Source organism: Paramisgurnus dabryanus, chromosome 6 (genome assembly GCF_030506205.2).
Source record: "Paramisgurnus dabryanus chromosome 6, PD_genome_1.1, whole genome shotgun sequence".
Lineage (NCBI taxonomy): Eukaryota > Metazoa > Chordata > Actinopteri > Cypriniformes > Cobitidae > Paramisgurnus > Paramisgurnus dabryanus.
The window spans coordinates 26,726,457-26,749,002 of NC_133342.1; the positions used below are offsets into that span (position 1 = coordinate 26,726,457).

Genomic DNA, 22,546 nt, shown 5'->3' on the forward strand with positions numbered 1-22,546 from the left:
AAGGGACGAGGAATACAATCAAATGTCTCCAACATTTCTAAGCATACTGCCGGCTGTTTTCAAACTCTAACCAAAGTTGTTCTTTCAACATTGAGCTTTTAAATAATGACTGTACTGCTATGTTAAGTATTTTATACTCTGTTCGGTGTTGTTTTTGAATTGCAAGTGTAGGAGCAACAAATCTCAAAGGAAAGTCTCAGATAAAAGAGGTCTAAGCATCAGAGGACTATGCGTTCTGCTCTACCAAACACCACAAGCAAAACTGCCTCCAGACGCCACTCCCAAATTCTCACAGAACAAACACTTAGATCCCCGGTCTGAGCATGTTTGAGGCTCTGTTGCATTAGGAGCTCGGGACCCTAGCATTCATAAATCATTTCTCAGCCTTGATGGCGGAGAATTTTGACAGTCCCTGGTTACTTTTGTTTATGGAAGATTATGAAGAACAGAGGACAGCACATAAAGGCGCTGAAGGTTTAACTGCTAGGCTGGGCTCTGCAGTCCACAAAATCACAAATCAACAGAATAGCCATACACATATATAAAGAGCTCTGGTAACATGACTTGCCAAACAGTAAACAGAAAGGGAGTGAAAAGTGGATATTAAAAAGCAGTAGTTTCGCACTTTATGAGGATTGGTTAATGGGCCTGACTGAAGGGTCATGACAATGTCAAGCTAAAGGTTTTTAAAGTGCTCCATAAATCCGCCCTAGTGGTCTGTGCTGCAAACTGAGAACAGATGATACATAAATATATACTGTATGATCAGAAAAGATCACAATGTGTGTGAAAATTTTGATCCATACATCTAAATTTAAAACAAGGCAGAAAAAAACTCTTGGATAACTTGGACTAATTTGAATTTAATTGATTCCTGATGTTGTCTCAAACCAAACTTTAAAATATTTTGAGGCCAACATAACACACACTGTTTCTGTTTATCTCATGTTAAAGGGATAGTTCACCCCCAGTTTAGATTTAGTCCGAGAGCTTGCTGACTCCTTCATTGAAGAGAAGACAATGCTGAATAAAGTCTTAATTTTTGTTATTTTTGGACCAAAATATATTTTTGATGCTTCAACACATACTAACTGACCCACTGATGTCACATGGACTACTTTAATAATGTTTTTATTACCTTTCTGGACATGGAAACCATACATTTTCAATGGAGGTTCAGCAAGCTCTCTGACTAAATCTAAAACATCTAAAACAATTGTGTACTGAAGATGAACAGAGGTTTACGAGTTTTGAATGACCTGAATGAAATTATTTTCATTTTTAGGTGAACTATCCCTTTAAGAGTACTTACCGTGGGTTCACACAAGCCGTGTTTGAGGCGTCAAATTCGCGTCTACCAGATCTAGTTTGCCGTTTGAACATTTTGAGTTTACTTGCTTTATTCGCGCATAAAGCCGCGTGTGAAGTTCTAGTCATTGAGACATTCACGCGGAAATTCGCGCCATGGGAGGGGCTTCTGCGACTCCGCTCGCTTCCTGTAATCACATCACTACTAGAGCAGGCTCCTGATTGGTTAACGTGGTGCGTTTTTTCACCAAAGTTCAAAATGTTCTACTCTCGCATTTCCTGCGGCAACGCTCAATTGGCGTCCTTTGTGTGAACGAGGTGCGAATGAGGCGGAATCGCATCTACTACGCCACGCTAAACGCCTCATTCGCGCCGCGAGACCTCCAGACGTGCATCAACGCGTTTTCACATTGACTTAACATTGAAATCACTCACGCTTGACGCCACTACCGTGGCTGGTGTGAACACAGCATTATAGAGTAGTATTACATCCTACACACATCCAAAAAAAGTCTTTACTTTTATCAGATTTTAAAAGACAGATAGCTGTACCGATTCTTTCTAGGCATAACACGGGTGGAGCGAGTCAAGAGCAAGCAAACAAACACCAAACATTATCCCACTATCTCTGGATAACTTATGATTCACTACATGGTCGCGTCGTTTACATTATATGCACTAACGCACCAATTGCCAACAAAACACTGACATTTGATTCAGTTTTACTTACCGCCTGCGACTCATGACCCGGTGGGGACCACCCATTTCAACAAATACCAGCTTTAAACAAATACACATGCACTCCACACACAAACTCCACTGCTATTCTGGATAAGCAAACTACATCTACTGTTCCCGTTATCCTGGGTTCTTTGGGAAGCTGAACAAAACAACAACACTTCTATTGTGACGCTGATTTTGTGTCAGCTCTAAATCCCCCCCCCCCCGTCTCCCATCAAATGTCCCCCTGCCTATACAGACAATATAATCTAAAGGTTTGGCCAGGGCAGGAGACCAGCTAGACCAGTATAAAACAACTAAATATTATGATGTCCAACTGAGACCGGCAAACTCAAGCAGGACTTCAGCATCTATTAGCTAACATCTTGTACAGTAACCAAAGGTTACATTCACCTATTCACTGATGAACTTTGTGTGTGTGCTTCTTACAAACGCTGTGCTTGATATTGTGGTACCTTGTACAGCCTGGAGCTTGTGAGTCTGTATGATGATACAGAGTTGGAGCACAAGTTGAGGGGCGCTTTCAAGGAACGTAGCCAGCAGGTGGAGCATGCTGACATCGGCATACTCATACACCATTCTCCAGTAAAACCTCCAGCTGTCATTATCTCCGCTCTGCCTGCTCCTGATGCCCAGGTAGATGGCGTGGAAGTACCTGCAAAAGACACAAACAAAGCCATTTATAGTAAGTAAACTTTCTCACTGAACTCCCGCTGAACTCCCAGTAAAAAGCAAACGTCAATGTCTGCAGATTCTGCCTCTAAACGATAAAAACCTGGAGCGACTGATCACGGTTTTCAGAGAATTCCCAACCGAATCACAACTGTGGCTAAAGCCTAATAATGAAATTATGAGAATTGGAGCATCCAAGTTTGATTTCACTCATCGATTTCAAATTGATCTCAAACTTTGACATGACCTTACTCAGTGAATATTACAAAGGTTATATTTTCACAGATTGTCCTTTGCATTATATAGGATAAATTTGTGTAGAAAACAGAAATCACTTGGAAATACTATGTTAAATACTATGTTGCAAATACAAATAATCGTAAATAAGCAACGTAATAATCTAAAGAAGCCTGTTGCATGTGCAACAGTCTAAGCATTACCTATGTGAGTTTAGTGCATCACTGTTGACACCACCCGTTTCTCAATCTGAATTCATTATGTTTTAATATCTGAGCTATTTTCATCCTTAGACATAACAACTAAACAAAGCTTTCACTGGAAAAGAAGTTGAGCATCACAGCCTGTCACAGACAAAGGCATCTATATCAGTACAAGCAATTGCTACATCTTTTTAACAAACCATGTGTCATCTGCTAATGGACTGGTTGAGAATCTGGCACATCAGCCTTTTGTAAAGGTTTCCCTGTCTGTGAGTGTGTGGATCTGGGTTTAAGTGTGTTGTTCCTGGAAAGCAATTGCAATGCCCTAACCTTGACAGCCATCCAGCCTAGACAGACACACACTTTCATTTCAACACACTTATTCTCTTGCCCCGATATTCATATACAGAAATTTAAGTGCACTGTATCCCTGTTGTTCTTGCCTTAACAGAGGGCTCCCCAAAACCCACAAAGCCAATGGAAATACAATTATTTGACTGAGTGTGAGGATCAGCTATAAAATAAAAAAGTGTTAGATGCTTATAAGGATAATTTGCATGATGTTTTCTCATTGATTTCTTTGAGAGTGGCTGCTGCCCACACTGTCTACCAGATTTTCTCTGCACTCGCATCATTTGTATGCAAAAACGCTTTTATAGTACAGCACTTGCCGACTTCAATTAATTCACTGGCAATTCATTTACAAGAAAAAGATCTAACTTGTGGACAAAATGGGGCAATGCTTTGAGGTAAATGTGAATTTTATTCATATCACAATAAGACAGAATGCTTCACTTTTAAACAAGTATCTAAGAAGGGATCATCAAAGCAATACCATAGAAGAACATCTTTTGGTTTTCCAAAAAATCTTTCTTAGCTTTTTTAGTCTGAAGATCCTTTTAACAAAGAATCCTTTATGCATCACAAAAGCTGTGGATGTTAAAAGTTTTTTTATTAACCCTTATGAAAAATAAGTTTATTTAAGTGTGCTGTAAGTGTACTTCTTCTTAAAATAAGAAAGTATACCTTCAGTTGACTTTTTATGTACTTTTAAGGAATATTGTTTACTTACAGAAATATTACTCGCACAAGACCTTTATTAACCCCTTGAAGCTTTTTTTAACATATTGTTGTCTCAAATATCATTTTTTTCTGTGTTAATTTAACCCAACGGCTGGGTTTGTCCCTTTTTGACCCAAAGCTGGGTTGAAAATAACCTAGCATTTTTTTAAAGTGTATATGGATACGAGATATGGTCTCATCTTTTTCTGAATGCTCAAAGGGATACTCCAGCCAGATATCATAATTAACCCAATGTTTAACCCTCAAGCAATCGGACATACACATGTCCATCATCTCACAGACGAACACATTTGGAGTTATTTTAAGAAATGTCCTTGCTCTTCCAAGTGTTATAATGGTAGAAAACAGGGATCAGGGAACATCTTCTGACTTTAAACCCCAAAAAGTGCATTCATCCATCACAGATGTTATCCACATGGCAACAAGGGGTTAACAGTACATTCACACGGGGTGTCAACGTTAATGCTTCTCATTTACTTTGAGTTGGGGATGTCATGCGTTGCCGAACTGAATTGTGGATCCTTCGGTGTCGCGTCACTGCCTCTGCTCACCGCAGAAGTTAAAAATTTCTCAACTTTTCAAGCGCAATCGCGTGTGCCAGCCAATCAGATCGCATTATGCAAATAACCTAGTGCAACGCCAGCCAATTACGTTTATTCAAGACTGGAGAACAAAGTAGAGTGTGTTGCGGCCACTGTGATTGCTTTAAACACGCCCCCGGTCAAGCGTTAACACTGATGCCACATGTAAATGTACTATAGTAAAGATCTTCTATGGGTAATAAATGTGATTTTGTAAGTAAAATATCCATATTTCAAACTTTATAAACTGTAATAACTAGCTTCTGTTAACAAGGCTATGTTGGACTCACGCAAATAACGAGAGACTTTAAGGGGGCGTGCACACCAAAGTTTTTACGCCCACGTCCGGCGTATGTTTTCAATTACTTTCAATGGAAGCTCTGCGTTTTTCAAAAAAGCCAGCAGCTAGTGGTTTTCTTCCATGCCAAAAACCGGCGCTGAGCGTTGAGAGTTAAAAGAGAGTCAACTTTGGGGGAAAAGCTCAATGTCAGTTCTCACACGGCTGTATAATCACAGTGGAGGAGGGGGAGGGACAAGTATCACAACAACCAACCGGCTCACAGCTCAAATATCACAGCTACCAAATCGCTCGGCTGAAGAAAGCTGGTGCTGAGCTGAAAAAACAGCTGGCATTCGATGTCCTCCAGGCGTTTTCAGCCGTTTAAAAATCTTTGGTGTGTCCAGCCCCTTAGCGTAGGGAGAGTTGGTTGCCATAGATAAATTGTTCAGTGACTCTTTTTGAATCTCATGAAAAATATGTAAAATATGGATATTTTTTCTTACAAAATCGCATTGATTACCCACAGAAGACCTTTACTAACCCCTTGAAGCCGTGTGAATTACTTCTGTGAAGGATAAATGCACCTTTTTGTGCTTCAAAGTCAGAAGTTGTTCCTTGATCCCTGTTTCCTATTGGAAGAGCAAGGACATTTACTCAAATAACTCCAAATGTGTTAGTCTGATAGATGATGGACATGTGTTTCTCGGATTGCTTGAGGGTGAGTAAATCATTGGGTGATTTTGATATTTGGCTGGGGTATCGCTTTAGGGGCCGTTGACACAGAACGTTTAAGACGGTAACAGGCACCTTTTTAATGATTTTCTATGGGCAGTGAGCGCTATGCGCGCTGTTGTGCACCTCCTATGGCACGCGTTATTGAAGATATATGCTCTTAGGGGAAAAAATGTCAAACTTCTTTCGTGTTTGTACACCTCTCACCCTCAAACAAGATCTGCTTGTACATTTGTAGCAAAGCAAACAAAATTTCTAAAAACGCTCGCACGGTGGTTGTCTAGCAACATAAAAATCGGCTTGCGTTCCGTACAAAGATTTTGGTTTTAAGAGTGGCAACTACATACTATATCCAAAATCACTTTTTAAAAAATGTAGGCAGGATGTTTCATATATTTTCAACCAGAAATCTGCATGCAGTCCTGTTATATTTTAACATGCCCTACTGAGCATTAGAAAAGTGTTCTAGATGTGTCATTCTAGATATTCATCCAATCAAAACCCTGGCCTATTTTGTGATACAATCTTGTCTTGACAGTGTAGGCCTAGTTTAGCAATTGATCCAGATTCTCAACAGATAACAAGCAATGCTCAACACTAGACATGATGAGTTGCTGGAGCTCTCATATAAAACCAGAAAGTGTAAGGCACAAGTTAAAACTCGCTTTATTATCCTTGCTATTTCCAAAGAGGACTAAAAATGTCAAATAAAGCAGGCAGGAAATGTTTTCTGGTTGTACACCAGTATTGAATGACTCAACCATTTTGACCGCAGTACCGCAGTCCTTTTGCACAGAGCAGCAGGGTCGCGGTACGATCTTCTGGCTGACCTTAAAAATGGGCGACTGTCCAGCTTCTTTATCAGATAAGTGAGCTTCAGAAGGGCCTGCATGAAGATACACTGTCTCCTGACATTTTTGCCACTTACCCTAAAGGCCATGCAGAGAAAGTCTCTTATACGGTTTGGATTTCAGATAAGCCACAAGCTGTCTCCGTTTCTCCAATATGTATCCCTTTCATTCACTATCCATGTGAAACAGTCGGCCCAAGAGATCTGACGGGCGTCTGCATCGCAAAGATGTTTGGATTATATTTGCAATGACCAATCAGCTGGCACAATTGCTTAAGGAAGTCATGATGAATCATGCACACATTTATACCACATGGCAGCCAAAGACCAACAAAGTATTAATCTGATATGACATTAAATATATTACTGAAATTTGATATTTTTAGTAATGACGTCATTCTGTACAGAGCACATGTCTGTTTGTAATGTGCAGTATGAAAGCATCTGTAACTGAAGCTGTTGGTCTGATCAGGCCGATTTGAGGTCTGTAGATGTACTGCCTTTTTTAGAATACATGCTTTCCTATCCTCCGGACATTTCTCTTCTTCACTTCGGTCTAGCGGCCTCTCCTACATCACTGTCTCATTTAAACTCCCCAACCATCACCCCTACTGGCCATCCCACATACACAAGTTCATAGTCTCTTGGCACAGCAGAAAGCTCAATGTTTTCCTAACCTGTCAATCAGGTGTTGGAAAACGTCCCTGTGAGAGTGCTGAGGATCATTTGTACTGTTGTTGTCAAAAGTTGCATCATGTTTTCTGAGCTACGTGCACCAATCACATAACACAAGCTAAAACAATACCATACATGATCTTTAAAATCGAACGTTACAACTCAAATTATAAACCATTATTATAATCTTGCCATTGGAAAGGGCACTGAAATATTAAATTAAATAAAAACATTATATAATATGCATTTTCACCACTAAACAAAAACAACGGCCGCAGCTTGATGACGTTATTAAAGAGCGTGGATGATGGGAGTAGTCTTCACCTTCAATGTCGATAGGACTCAATCTGACAGCACTCATAAATCATGTTTCTAGATGGCTTGGCGTATTCAAATAAAGTTTTATAATGGCATGGAAACTACTACTACTGCACAGATCGATTGGCCTATGACATCAAACTATTACGAGAGATTTAAAAGCAATACTCTCACAATAGTTTGATGTCATACGCTGATCAATCTCCACAGTGCAACATGAACTCAAACACATCTATTGGTTTGAAGCAAAAGCAAATCATCGCTATAAAGAGGGGCAGAATATTCCTCTGGATTTAAACATTGTAAAACATTTGGAATAATGTAAATACCCATGTGAATTTTTTTTAATTTTTGGACATTATAATACAAAAAATATTTACATATTGTGCCTATAATAGGGATGGGACGGTATGAAAATTTCATATCATGATAGTGACCAAAGTTTTCACGGTTATCAATATTATCATGGTTTTGTTAAAATGAGAGAGAAATGTTTAAAAAGAACTGATACACACATTGAAAACATTTTAACAAGTTTTATTTTTGAAAATCACAATTTAACATTTCATGTCCCTGAAATTATTTATGTGGTAAAAAAAATAAATAAATCTGTCTAATAAGTTTACCATGAATAAATACAATACATTATCCCTTAAATGCCTTATGTTGCATGTGCGCGCCTGCGTCAAACTGATTCTGGCTGGACAGGATTTACCACAAGTTTTCAAAATCACGGTAATCTAACACGTTTGTAATGATAATAACATTTTAAAGGATAATACTAACCGTCAGGACATTTTATCGTGGTTAATCGTGAAACCGGTTACCGTCCCATCCCTAGCCTATAATGCAGTTTGCATTAGAATAGACCATGTTAAAGACTAAATAAACTGATAACATTTCCATGTAAAATCTGTAAAATGGAGAGTAGATTTAAAGGAAAAAACATCGTTTTTTATATTTTACTATGTTCTTACCTCAACTTGAATTAATACATCCCTATCTTTTTTTAATGCGTGCACTTAATCTTTGTACAGCGCATTGTGAATTTGTTAGCATTTAGCCCAGCCCCATAAAGGGGTTGTGTACACCAAAACTTTTACGCCTGCGGCCGGCGCATGTTTTCAGTTGTTTTGAATAGAAGCTCTGCGTTTTTAAGCCAGCAGCTAGTGGGTTTTTTCCGCGCTGAAAACCGGTGCCCGACGGTTTTTCCACGCTTGGGGCTGAGCACAGAGAGTTGAAAAATGTTCAACTTTAAATGAAAAGCTCCGCTCGTCAATGTCAGTTCTCACGCGGCCGTCCAATCACAGTGGAGGTGCGGCGGGACAAGTATCACAGCAACCAACCAACGTATCAGAGCTACCAAAGCGCTTAGCTGAAGAAAGCTGGCACTCAGCTGAAAAACAGCTGGCATTCGGCGTTGTCCAGGCGTATTCAGCCGCATTTAAACGTTTTGGTTTGTCCAGCCCCTAATTCCTTAGGATCCAAACAGGGATTAATTTAGAAGCCACAAAAAACTTCCATGTTTTTCCAATTTAAAGACTCTTGCATGAGTAGTTACACGAGTAAGTATGGTGGCACAAAATAAAACGTGGAGATTTTTGAAGCGAATAAAAAATGAGTAAGTGCGCAGTAATATCATCACATCTGACTACTCACCCTCTTATTCAACCTTCCGTCAATATGACTGCGCTCGAGGTCGTAGTGCTACAAACGTAGTGCTCTTCCGCCATACAATATAGTTTTTTTTACTATCCACTTTAAAAATTGCCATTTATTTTGTGCCACCATACTTACTCGTGTAACTACTCATGTAACAGTCTTTAAATTGGGAAAACATGAAAGTGTTTGGTGGCTTCTAAATTTATCCCTGTTTGGATCCTAAGGAATGAATGGGGCTAGGCCAAATGCTAACATATTTATGACGTGCAGTATAAAGATTAAGTGCACGCATTGAAAAAAGATAGGGATGTATTAATTCGTCTAAGTTGAGGTAAGAACATTGTAAAATATTAAAAAACGGTGGTGTGTTCTTTTAAGCATGGTGAAGTGTTTTGTGGTCTGCGAGCTAAAAAAAGATAAATCAAACTATCCAAAATATTTAAAAAACAAACACATTTTATAAGTCATTCTTCAGAAATCAGCCATGGTTTTTCATATAGAAATGTTGTGTATCACATAAAGCTCTCTCTCCTAAGCCTGAATTCCCAGGAGTTTGAGCATTACCAGTTTACTGAACATCCCCTAAATCATGGGACTGCCACTCACAGGACAGGATACAAAAGAAAAAACAGTGACAGGATCTGTGGCCTCTAGGGTTGCCTATTTCAGACAGTGCTGACCGCGGAATGAACCCTCTATAGTACACTTACATTATGAATGGGGATCAGGTCATTGTTTATTCATAACAGTTCGATTAAGGTTCCAGAGACTCTACTTATGCACACTACACACACAAGGTTTATACTCATGAAAGTACTTTCTCTTAAAAATGTATTATATATATATGGTTATATACAGAATGGTTTCTAACTTGCTATGGCATCATTCTGGCTGATCTGGTTTACGGTGTATCTGATCCGATCAAATATTGCTTCCTCTTCTTCAAACACACCAAGCATCACTACATACAGTACAGCACTACAACTCACGGGTGGTCTTTCATTGAGATTCAGAGGGAAGAAGTTCAATCAATAAGCTGCACAGGTCCGTCATGCTATGCAATCCTACAGAGCTCAATGCACTAAAGGCATACGTACTGCTGGAGTAACTCTCAAAACTACTGGAGTATCACTCAATAACGTTGGTTTATACGCTGAGGTTATTGAGTGATATGCATTTCAAGGCAGACTCTCCACGCCTGAAAGAACCTGACCTGTTAATGGCAACAGAAGAAGAGTCAGTCAGAAACAGGATTTTGCTTTTACAGCGGCGGCCGTGTGGGACTGCTTGAGTGACAGTCGCAGACAACCTGCATGCCATCTAAGGAAACACGTCTGCTCTTTCGATCCTGTTGCTAAGCGCCATGGGTCCACATGCCTCCAGAGAGCTTTGCAACCAGAGTGGATTATGCCGTGCCGGTCCCAACGCACAAAAACTTTAGAAAGTAAGTGCAGGTTTAAAAAAGGACAGAGGCTTATTGATTTATTGCCAATACCTTAGTGTTTAAATGCAATTTGCTGGCACTCGAGGGGAAAAGCGACAACAACAAAAAGTAACGAATGTGATGGTGATTTAACAGCCATCATCACTCATACAAGAGAAAGATTACACTTGCAGCAATATGCTGGCGATGCATGGAACGATGCCTGATCCGCTCCAACTCACTGTAAAGTAATATCAGTATCACTGTGTAGGCAGCGTGCTGTCACGCAATGGCAGATGGACTGATGCCATGTCTCCGATGGCAAAGATAGAGAGACAGATACATATCAGAAGAAGAGGACTTGAGTCCGGTTTATGGCGTTCCACTCCGAATGCGTGACTTTATTCAACGGTCACCGAGATTCGTGCAACTCTGACCTGTATTGGCTATGGATTAGGAGTCAAGGTTGTATTTTTTGTTTAAAGCATAAGGCCTTTTGACCTTGTTGCTTCTTTGACTGTGTGAAAGAGGAATCTAAGACCCTTCAGACTTATGGCACTATCCGCGCGTAGTTGCTCGCTTCATTCGTGCGTGAAAGCCGCACGTGAAATTCTAATCATTCGAGACATTCACACGGAAATTCCCGTTATGGGAGGGGCTTCTGCGACTCTGCTCGCTTCCTGTAATCACGTCACTATTACAGCAAGGTCCTGATTGGTTAAAGTGGCACGGAAATCCGCAGAAGTTCAGATTTTTCAACTTGCGCGTTTCCCACGGCAATGCTCATTCGTGCCGCACCTACCGCGCGGCATGATGCCTAATCGCGTCTTTTCATTGACTTAACATGTACATCACTCATGCTTGCCGCCTCTACCACGTCTGATGTAAACCCTGCATTACCGTGGGTTTACCAGCCACATTTGAGGCATCAAATTCGTGTCTACCGCATCTAGTTTGCCACTTGAACATTTTGAGTTTACTCGCTTCCTTCGTCCGTGGAATTCAAGTCATCGAGACATTTACGCGGAAATTCGTGTCAAGGGAGGGGCTTCCGCTCGCATCCTGTAATCACGTCACTACTAGAGCAAGTTTATGATTGGTTAACGCAACGTTTTCCCGCCAAAGTTCACATTTTTAGACTTGGCGTTTGCCGCGGAAACGCTCAATTCGCGCAAGCTAGACGCGCAAATGAGGCGGAATCGCGTCTGCTGTACCACGCTAGACACCTAATTCGTGCCGCAAGACCTCCAGACACATGTCAACAAGTCTTCACATTGACTTAACATTGAAATCACTCGCGCTTGACGCCTCTACCGCAGCTGGTGTGAATGCAGCATTAGAATGAGCTTCAATGCAAAAAGGTGAATATTAGAACGGTTAAATTTGAATGCCACATAAAAGAGACCAGCATGAATTTCCATACTGGTCAATGCTGGTTTGATGCTGGTATACCAGGAGTACCTTTAAAATATCAAGTGTTCAGCTAATTACAAATACATGGAAAACCAGCAAAGAATCTAAAGAACGACATATGCTAAATATACTTAAATGTAAAATGCCACCTTAGATTAACTTTTCCACTTACTGCATCCCATTATTAAGTTGTCTTCTTTTTGGAAAAGCCTACGTGTCTATGATGTCTTCAAATTCTGCCTCCACAGGCAGCTCGATGGGTTTCGAAATAGATACCCACAAAATGAAATGTCTTAAACCATAGATAAAACTCTAGTATGGCAGCAGACATAAGTTTAGATTGAAAAACTAAACTTCCACACGGCCCATGGGGCCGACAGCAGACAGGAAGCCAAGACTCAATGTACTTACACAGCTGCCCAGAGCCTATGCTGTGATGAATGTCTGCTGCCTGGCTGCCAACAGAGACCGACTCATTCCAAATCAATTGAACCTTGTTATTCAACAATTATGCCGGGCTTTTTGCTGCACGATGATGGAAAGAAGGTCACTGGCACACGGCATAATAAATACAGACCGGCGCTGAATATTGCTTTGTACTATATTCCTGACACTGCCCATCTTTCCTGCGTTTACCAGCCAGGGCAGCGACATAAGTCAAAAGCTTATAAGCAGAACTGCAGCCACCAGGAATTTTATGCTAGAAAAATTTACATGAGTGACAGCAACATTCCTCTGGCTCCGAAAATGAGCAACGACTATACGGATGGATGCGCTGCAGGTCCGCTGCGATACCATGGAAATTTAATTATTAAGCTCTCGATAGATTCATAATAAACATTCAATTCATTTGGATTTATCCACACACCCCTGAGATAATTTGATCAAATGTGATTTGGCTTTTAAGGGCTCGTACTTAAAATGACTTGATGACTATCCTGTAATTAAGAGATTAAAAATGAGAGCAGTTAGTTGTGCTGTTTAAAATAAGCCTTAAATGAGATTGTGGAAAACAAACTGGGATGCACAAACTGGGATAAGACAGAAACCTATCCATCAGCAGTCATTGATTCACAGAAGCATGTGATTCAGCGAAGATGAAACGATGTCAGTTGAGCATCACGTGAAAAGTGTGACGTCTTGGCAGTGCCTTGTTACCATGGTGCTGTTCTTGAGTGAGGGAGAGAGAAAGTGAGATGGAGAAAATAAAAGCGAGAAGAATGGAATAGGGAGGGAGAAAAATGAGACTGACAGGAGCTACACCCACAGTGACCAAACGGATCTCAGAGCAGGGGTTGATGGGCAGTCTGCAAGATTTGATGCATGGAGAGCTGGTGTTTTCAGTCTAAACTGTTTAGAGACAGTGAGTAAGGACTTCCTCGACCATAACTTATGTTTATGGCAAACTTCTCTATGGCTTTGTTCATACCGCAAGCGAAAGTGGCCAAAATCCGACTTTTTTGCCCAAATGACAGTCTGACCTAGCCTGGTTCTAATAGACTCTCGTACATTTCATTTGTACAGAGAGTCTGGCCTCTCTTTTTGAGAAACGTTTACCTCCTTGTAGGCGGGTTCTCTGTTAAAGTTCAACACTATTGGATCTGCCCAGAGTCACTCAGGATCTGCCATAGGTGATCGCTAACGTGTGGTCGTGACGTATATCATGCGCCGAAACTGGCTGGAAACAACATGTCCGAATGATCAGACCAACAAAACTTAGCAAACCTGGTTCTTGCTCCGGCTTTAACTTCTGTATATTCGGCAGTTTTGCAACAACAGACCGAATAGCTTTTATCACGTCTTTCTGAACTTCAACTCAAACTGACGCATAACATCAACGTCATAGTTCTCAGCCACTCCCTCCGTTCGCTGATTGGTCCTACAAAAATTTTATTTCTCGAAACGCTAGAATAGACCGAAATCCCAGTAGTAGTATTGAAGGAAAATGAAATTGAGCAGAAGTGCGTAGGAGGGCACAAATGAACAACACAAATCCGATTTTTTTTATCAAACCCATGTGGTATATATATATCCTAAATTGCATATATATCTAATGTATTGCAGTGCGACTTTTACGTCATTGAAATGCGACAGACGTCACAATTCTGCACTGGACGAGGCGGGAAGATGACCTCACATCTTCTCCAGGGCATGCGGGTCACTTCAGGGCCGTATACGATCACACATGATACTGATGGCAGAAGCATTTAAATGGTAATGTAAACAAAAGTGCCAAACAAAATTCAGCAAAAAATCCAAACTGAGCATCAAGACCTGCAGTGTAATCTAAGCCTGATATGCATACTCAATAAAGACATGTTTAAATGTTTGCAATATACTGCACACCAAAGCCTCTTTTACCTTGTAAACGAAACCAAAGATATGCTCAGGCCCATAACACATAACAAATACGCAGCAGTTGCGCCCGTTGAATTCTTTTTTTCGAAGGCGCTCGATGCGAAGTTCGTCACAACATGAATGTAGCCCATCATGTGTGTGGTTTGTAATTTCAAAATATGTGTTCAGCGCATCGAGTGATCCTATGTGCATCACGTGTTTTATCAAAAGCCTGCTGAAGACGCATCTAAAGGGTTTATGATAAAAGAGACAATCGCGTTTGCCAGATACAAGCATAATCTCATGCGTAATCCGAGTTTACTGTTAAACTAGTGTCTTGCGTGTATTTTGTGAATGTGAGAGTCTCTTTTATCATAAACGTGTGTGCAGCAGGCACTTCTCATGTATATAATGATTTGAAATAGAGTGACAATGTATTGTGTTTTTGGGTACAGCACCATGAGTCCAAGACAAACTTACACTATATTATTTAACTCAAGCACTGATGCACTCAAAAGGTTTTCCCATACATAAAAGATGCTTGAATTTCCTGAAATAAAATACCAGTTCTGGCATGGTGTTAAAGGGGACATTTCAAGATTTTTTAGAGATGTAACACAAATCTTTGGTGTCCCCAGAGTACATATGTGAAGTTCTAGCTCAAAATACAATATAGATCATTTATACTAGCATGTTAAAATTGGCACTTTGTAGGTGTGAGCAAAAATCCCAAAAATGTTTGGTTGTTTCCTTTAAAAAGCAAATGAGCTGATGAGCTTCAAACACTAAACGCAATGATGGTGGTTTGTTGCAATTGAAACTCAATTGTGCTTTGAATTATTTTCTCTCTCTCTCTTTCTCTCTGCACTAAATGGCAGTGCCGTGGTTGGATAGTGCAGATTAAGGGTTGGTGTTATCCCTTTCTGACATCACAAAAGAGGCCAAATTTCAGTGACCTATTTTTTCACATGTTTGTAGAGCAGGGGTGTCAAACATGCGGCCCGCGGGCCGGATGCGGCCCGCAAAGGTGTCCAATCTGGCCCGCATGATGATTTATACAGTTTTATTAAATATGAAATACATATTTTAAAAACCCTTTCAGGCGGGTGTCTAGTTCGTTTTTAATATGAGAGACTTGCGGAAACCAGCAAAACGCGGAACAGACTAAACACGGTGCCCAAAAATCTTGCCGTTTCATTGTTACCGCTCCCCTAAAGATCCACTGATTCCAGTAATCCACTTCGTGTTTTCCCGCCCGCTCCGCAGCATCTCTGTGTCCAATCTCTGCCTGGAGAGCGAAGACGACAGTTTCCGAAGTTCGTTGCATTAACAGGTATTCATTACATTATATCAGTTGTTAAACCGCAGAATTCGTAATTTGGAAGTTTGTTTATGTATTTCTTCCGGTAATGATTTGCTGTCGATGTTCTAAAAGTGCTAACAACTTAGCAAGCAAACGACAAAATATCCACATTCTTAGTATTAACGTTACAATGCTTGTCTAAGGGATTTAATGTTCCCGATCAGATCTAAGTTAATATAAACACTAAATTTGCTGTTGTTGGCACACTTTGTAGACAAAAAATAAAAAACACGAATGCCTTCACAAAATAACGACAGAGAACGGAAAGGGAGGCTGCTGAAGGCAGTTCAACATTACAAACATGGATTCAAAGCTCCATCAAGCCAGCAGGTAAATCATATTGAATATTTAGCAGATTGTCACACTTTAATTCTTGTTATTATATTTCCCATTACAATCACATGTCTAAGTTGATGCTAGTAATATAACACATAATATTTATAATACTTTGTTAAAACCATAATAATAGTACCACCCCAATAGTGCCATTTTTGGTTTGGGCCACTGCCCCATCTAGCATTTTCATTTTCTAAATGACTGTTCTCATTACAAATATATTCCAAAGAAAAGTGAATGGTTTATAAATAATTTTGGCATTAAGGCAAAAGAAGTTAAATTAAAGCTTTTCAACCTATAAGGCCAGTGGGTTTTGTACAGATGTAAATTTGTGTGTATAGTATGTACAGTATGAGTGTGACCTTATGAAATGTAGTTTTCACAGAGCTGTGTGTTTCTCTAGTTTTCTTGCTAAACAAATTAATTAATTGGTTTGTTTAGTTAATTTTAACACAATTATCAGCACACTAAGGTTTAAAAAAATTATCCGGCCCGCACTTCGTGGCATTATTTACCATCCGGCCCTCAGCCTAAAATGAGTTTGACACCCCTGTTGTAGAGAATGTTTTACCAAAACTTAATTACTGGGTTGATCTTTATCCCATTTTACAGGTTGAAAGAAGCACTGGGGACTCAATTATAGCACTTAAACATAGAAAAAGTCATATTTTCATGAAATGTCCCCTTTAAACTATTTTTGTTTGAAAGTTTTCAGTATACTGTTGCATTTGGTGTGAATTGAAACCGTAACCGCAGCTTTGTAGTTTCCATGATGCCCAGCATCTGCTGCGCACAAGAATGAATATATAAATGAATATATAATCACTGTGCGGTATAAAAGAAGAAAGAAATGGTTGAATATATGCAGTAACATTGCAATGATACCACTGCTGCTGGTTTCATTTTGAATGCTTTGTGTTTAGTTAATGTAGGTCAGTTGTTTTTGCTTAACTTTTTTAAAAAGTGTACAAATGCCAAAAGTAAACAGCACAGTTTAGACTAAAGTTAAATACAAAACAAAGTTTTATTAGTTTAGTTAAACAAACATATTTAAGTAGCTTTAATAAATGTGACTTGTAGAAAACTTTTCTGGTTTGCATATTGAGACGAAACAATGGCACTGATATATTTTAAGATATGTCAGTTAGGGTTAAGACTGCTAAAACATGCATTTTAGTTTGGGACTATATAGGCTTGTCTGTGAATCTGGTCCAAAATGCTTTTATGATACGCTATATGAATTCACTGCAGAAAATAAATACTAACAAGTTTATGGTTTATAATGAAGCCTTAAGAAGAATACTTAAAGGGGACATATTATGAAAATCTGACTGTTCTATAATTGGGTCCCCAGTGCTTCTATCAACCAAATTATGTGAAAAACAACAACCCTGTAACTTAGTTTTGGCAAACCATTCTCTGCAAGCATGGGAAAAAATAGGCATGTGAAATTTGGTTCCTCTTGTGATGTCAGAAGGGGATAATACCGCCCCTTAATCGGACCACGGCACTGCCATTTATTACAGAGATCAGCTCATTTGCATATAACAGGACACACCCAAAATGACATTTTTGCTCACACCTACAAAGTGTCAATTTAATCATGTTATAATAAATTATCTAGATGTGATTCTTAGCTTAAACTTCACATATGTACACTGGGGGCACCAAAGTTTTATTTGACATATTAAAAAAGTCTTGTGAAATGTCCCCTTTAAATAATGCACTCTTAAAAATTGCTGGGTTATTTTAAATCCACTGTTAGGTCAAAAAATGAAGAACTCAGCCAGTTGGGTTGTAATTTAACCTATAAACAAATATAAACAACTACTGTTGCCACACAACAAGAAGGTCCCCAGTTTCTTCGAAACGGCTTCTTTTTATTTCCTATGGCCATGTACGAAAAGGACTGTGAGGGCTCAGGGAGCGAAAGACAGAAATGTGTGTGTGTGTGTGTGTGTGTGTGTGTGTGCACACATGAGTGATTTAGAAAATTACATTCAGCCTGTAGTAGCATCTTTGCACATTCCAGTGGCCACACAACAGCACTCATCCTGCCAGATTCACCTTCATGACACAGCTAATGGTCCCGAGGGAAGTGTAAGATACTGGGCCACAGCCCATATATAACAGATTCCTATAATACATCAGCAGACAATTAATGAAATAAATATCTGTGACAGCAGATAGGTACAGTACACATGCATTAGTGCACACTACCTGCTCTCTATACCCATTTTAAAATAAACTGCAGTCGTATTTCAGATCTACGACGCTTCGCAGTAGATACAATTTCATATTGTATCAGATGCACAGCACACTGTAAAACACAAAGATGGGCTATGAAAAAGAAATGTACATTCATTAACCTTCATTTGAGAGCGGCACAATAGTTCTTCTAAGTAAACCGAAGAGGACTCTCAGGAATACTCCACTTACAAGAACGAATGAATCACACTGTTTTGTTCGCCTCCATGCAGCGCCGCTTCTGAATAACAAATCGGCCTTTAGCCTCCGTTTAATCCTCCTATCTGTATTTCTGACGATAAGAAAGGTGCACATAAAAGAAGGTCATACTAAAACACAAATCCAAATACATTTATCATTCTACTTACTGTATCATCCATCAAGCCATATCTGAACCCTTAGGCCTATTCTCAGCAGGTCGCTATATACAGAGCACCAGAGCGATACCCAAGATCATATCAGGTCACGAGCGGTGTCGTTTTGAGTGATAATTGGCCGCTAACTAAAAATATTTCACAATGAAAACTAGGTGTAATACAATGTTTTTAGGGAGTGTGAGACTGAATGCCTTTCTTTTCAAGAAATACCTGCTGTGGGGAGTAATGTAGCCTTAGATAAGGACCATGGCAAGCTCATTTTAATTGGAATGTAGTGTTCATAGCCAAGGCACTTCCTTTTGGCTAAAACAAGGCAAAATTTGGGCTGTCAGTGAAAGTCTAGACGTGTAACCATAGCCCATAGACGATGCGTATACATTTAGAACAAATGAAAGCAAACACCATGAACAACTTTGCTTACATAATGAAATATAGTACTTCTCAAAGTTGTTTTTTGGCAAAAACGGCATGTAACCAAATTTTAAGGTTATTTAGGGTAGAAGTAGGTTTCTCACAGCCAGACTATGTTGGGTCTATAGTTAGCCATCATTTCACTGTCTCTGTTTTTGCTTGCCAGGTACCAATGCAGATAGTTTGGGGGTTATATTAACTAAATTATTTCTATTCATTCATAATGACCATTAAAGGGGACATTTCACAAGACTTTTTTAAGAAGTCAAATAAATCTTTGGTGTCCCCAGAGTACGTATGTGAATTTTTTAGCTCAAAACACCATATAGATAATTTATTATAGCATGATAAAATTGCCACTTTGTGGGTGTGAATAAAAATGTGCCATTTTTGGGTGTGTCCTTTAAAATCCAAATGAGTTGATCTCTGCCCTAAATGGCAGTGCTGTGGTTGGATAGTGCAGATTAATGGGTGGTATTATCCCCATCTGACATCACAAGGGGAGACAGATTTCAATTACCTATTTTTTCACATGCTTGCAGAGAATGGTTTACCAAAACTAAGTTACGGGGGTTGATATTTTTCACATTTTCTAGGTTGATAGAAGCACTGAGGACCCAGTTTTAGCTCTTAAAAATGGAAAAAGTCAGATTTTCATGATATGTCCCCTTTAAAATTGAACATCAAACTAGTGATGTTTCTTTAAATTTTCTATCCACAGAGCTGGCTGATAGCTTCATAAACCTATTTTATAACGATTGTTCTGACGAAATGTTGTTTTTAACACATTCGTTCTAAGAGTGCACTTACAAACACAAGTATAGAAAGCAAGAGTTTTTTCCCTATTTTGTACCCTATTCCTGGAAAGTGCCACATACTTTGTAATAGGAGAAGGGTGGGATCATTAGAGATCGATCCATTGGTCTGTGGTAATAAGAGGTGGGTCTCTCTGCCTCGGGTCAGCTTTCAAAAACAAATAAACGTAGCTTAACTGATCCTGCTTTAAAAACCACCTGAAGTTCCTGTTCTGGTTACCATCAGTACTTCCTTTTTCTTTTCATTACAAATAAACCTAATGGGGCACGAAATTAAGTTTCGTTGTAAATGGAGTATTTGAAAATTAAATCTGCGAGAAAACATCACCATGATGGGCTTTAGATGGACGAACTGATCTTCTGCGTGCGCACATTCATCCAGTAAAACACTTTACTTTCCAGAATTTATTCTGCACAGTGTCGCCCTTAGCACCCTTGACTCGCACATTCATAAAACCTGCTATTGTGTCATGACGGCCCAGGGTGGCTTGGTACGCTCATATGTCTGCAGCACGATGACGGTGCTACCCAGCTGTGCTGCAGCTGCACACCTGCACAGATCGAAGCTGTGATTTGTGCAATTGCGGGCACCACCTACTTTGGGCTTTAAAAGTGGTCCTAAGAAACCTTTGGGTGATGTTACAAACACTATGTCCTTTGTTTTATAGTACAGTTTATCTATGAGAGGGGCATATGATTAAATAGGATGCAGGATAACTAAGGATTTAGCAATGTCCCTGGTAATGTTCAATGTGCAATCATGTTTCTTTACAACCAAACTATAAATATAGTATGTGCAGGACAAACAAGGTGAAACTGAATGATGTTCTACACTGTGCATTAAATGTGTGCCATATAACGAAATTTTTAATATATGCAGAGGTGCTGGATTACGGATGATACGAAGGACTACAGCACTACAGGCCCCTAACCAACTACACAGGGCATGCCATTTTCTGAAGTTTTTCTACATCTTTGCATTACCATTTAATAATATAGTAGTCAACATTTGAAGTGGATCAAAAACATTAATCAAAGTTGTCCTAAGACAAGAACGGGTACTGGGTATTGGTTTTAAGACAACTTTTAGGAAAGGTTTTGATCCACTTCGAATGTTGACTAGTGTATATGAAATGTCCACAAACATCCCTTTTACATAAACTTTCATTCATTGTCCTTTTTTGTGTGTAGTAGGGGCGCACTGTAAAGTAATCCAGCTCAATCGGCCTTATTTGAAAGAAGGTGCGTTTAGCAGAAAACAATGACAATGACTATTTAAATACAGCACAGTGCTAATTTAGTGCAGTTAGCACCTGTTTAAATTAGACTGATGGGTGGTTTGTTAACAAGCTGCAGAGCATTGTGCTGAAATGCATTGTTAAAGTGGTGCAACTGTTGCGTGATTTGCCCTGTATCGTTTCCATTCAACTTACTCTCGAATCTCAACACAAGTTCACTTGCGCAGGCTAACGTAAGACTGACCTGGTTTTCCCTGGCCCCGCCAACAGGCATCCATACAAAAGTATTCTGCAAGAATTCACATACTCAACCGAATTCCTATGTGTACAGCTCACCGCTGTACCTCCAACCTGTGTGGATGAAACGCGTAACAGAGCAGATACTTGAGGAGGGAAAATCCAAGAATAACCAGACGCACATTTTTGAGTATTTACCGATGCCACTCAAACTTGCAATAGGGGGTCTGGCTGCCTTTGATTCGAGTCATCAAACACGTTCTGCATTTATACCTCGTCGAGAGCGGCATTAACAGGTTCTTTCTGCATTAAAAGAGAAATCTGGGATTTGTCATTCCTCTCATACACTTCTTAATCCCCATCTCTCCAAGCATTTATCTCACTCAAGTTTGAGTTCAGCCGCCAATAAACGATGCATCCCCCCTAAGCCTTGAAAAGCTTTGAGGGAAAAGCCTCCATTGAGGCTTTGCATTGTTTACAGACAACAGCGTGCAAAATGCAATAAGATAACCAAACGCATGCAGGAGGTTGAGCATCGGCCCACCTCTGTGACCACGGACACATGGTGACAATTTTACTCTCTCTAGTTGTGTTATAAACCTTTTGGGTCCGATATCCACATGAAACATCTTTCCCACTCCTCAAGAGCGAGTGGATGTGGAAAAGATGCGTGGGAAAACCACTCAATGAATAAAAGCAACCGCAGACGTTTTCTTGAACTCATTTTGAATTCACCCACACAGAGCGGCACACTTCGCAAATGAGTCACTTCTCGCATACTCGCGTACTTCTTTGAATACCGGACCAATGACAACATCTGAAATGACCCGTATGAGACAGAAACTGTATAATCAGGACCTGGAGAGCAATTAAGGACAGGCAGAGGGGTCAAAGAGATCTTCTGTGGATTGGAAGTGAAATTCATAATAATCTAAGCAGTGACCTGTGTAATCATCAGTGATGAACCGCATGCTTTAACTGCTCGAGGGAAAAACTCGCCTCAATTC

At 39.8% G+C, this 22,546-nt stretch overlaps 1 protein-coding gene across 1 annotated transcript in view; it reads right to left on the minus strand.

The window, feature by feature from the left end:
- xkr4 (XK related 4) overlaps positions 1–22,546 on the minus strand; it is a 50,468-nt gene that overhangs the window by 13,204 nt on the left and 14,718 nt on the right. Inside the window, exon 2 of the mRNA XM_065276400.2 lies at positions 2,505–2,704. Within this exon, the coding sequence (XP_065132472.1) occupies positions 2,505–2,704 (200 nt within the window). The remainder of the gene's footprint in view (positions 1–2,504; positions 2,705–22,546) is intronic.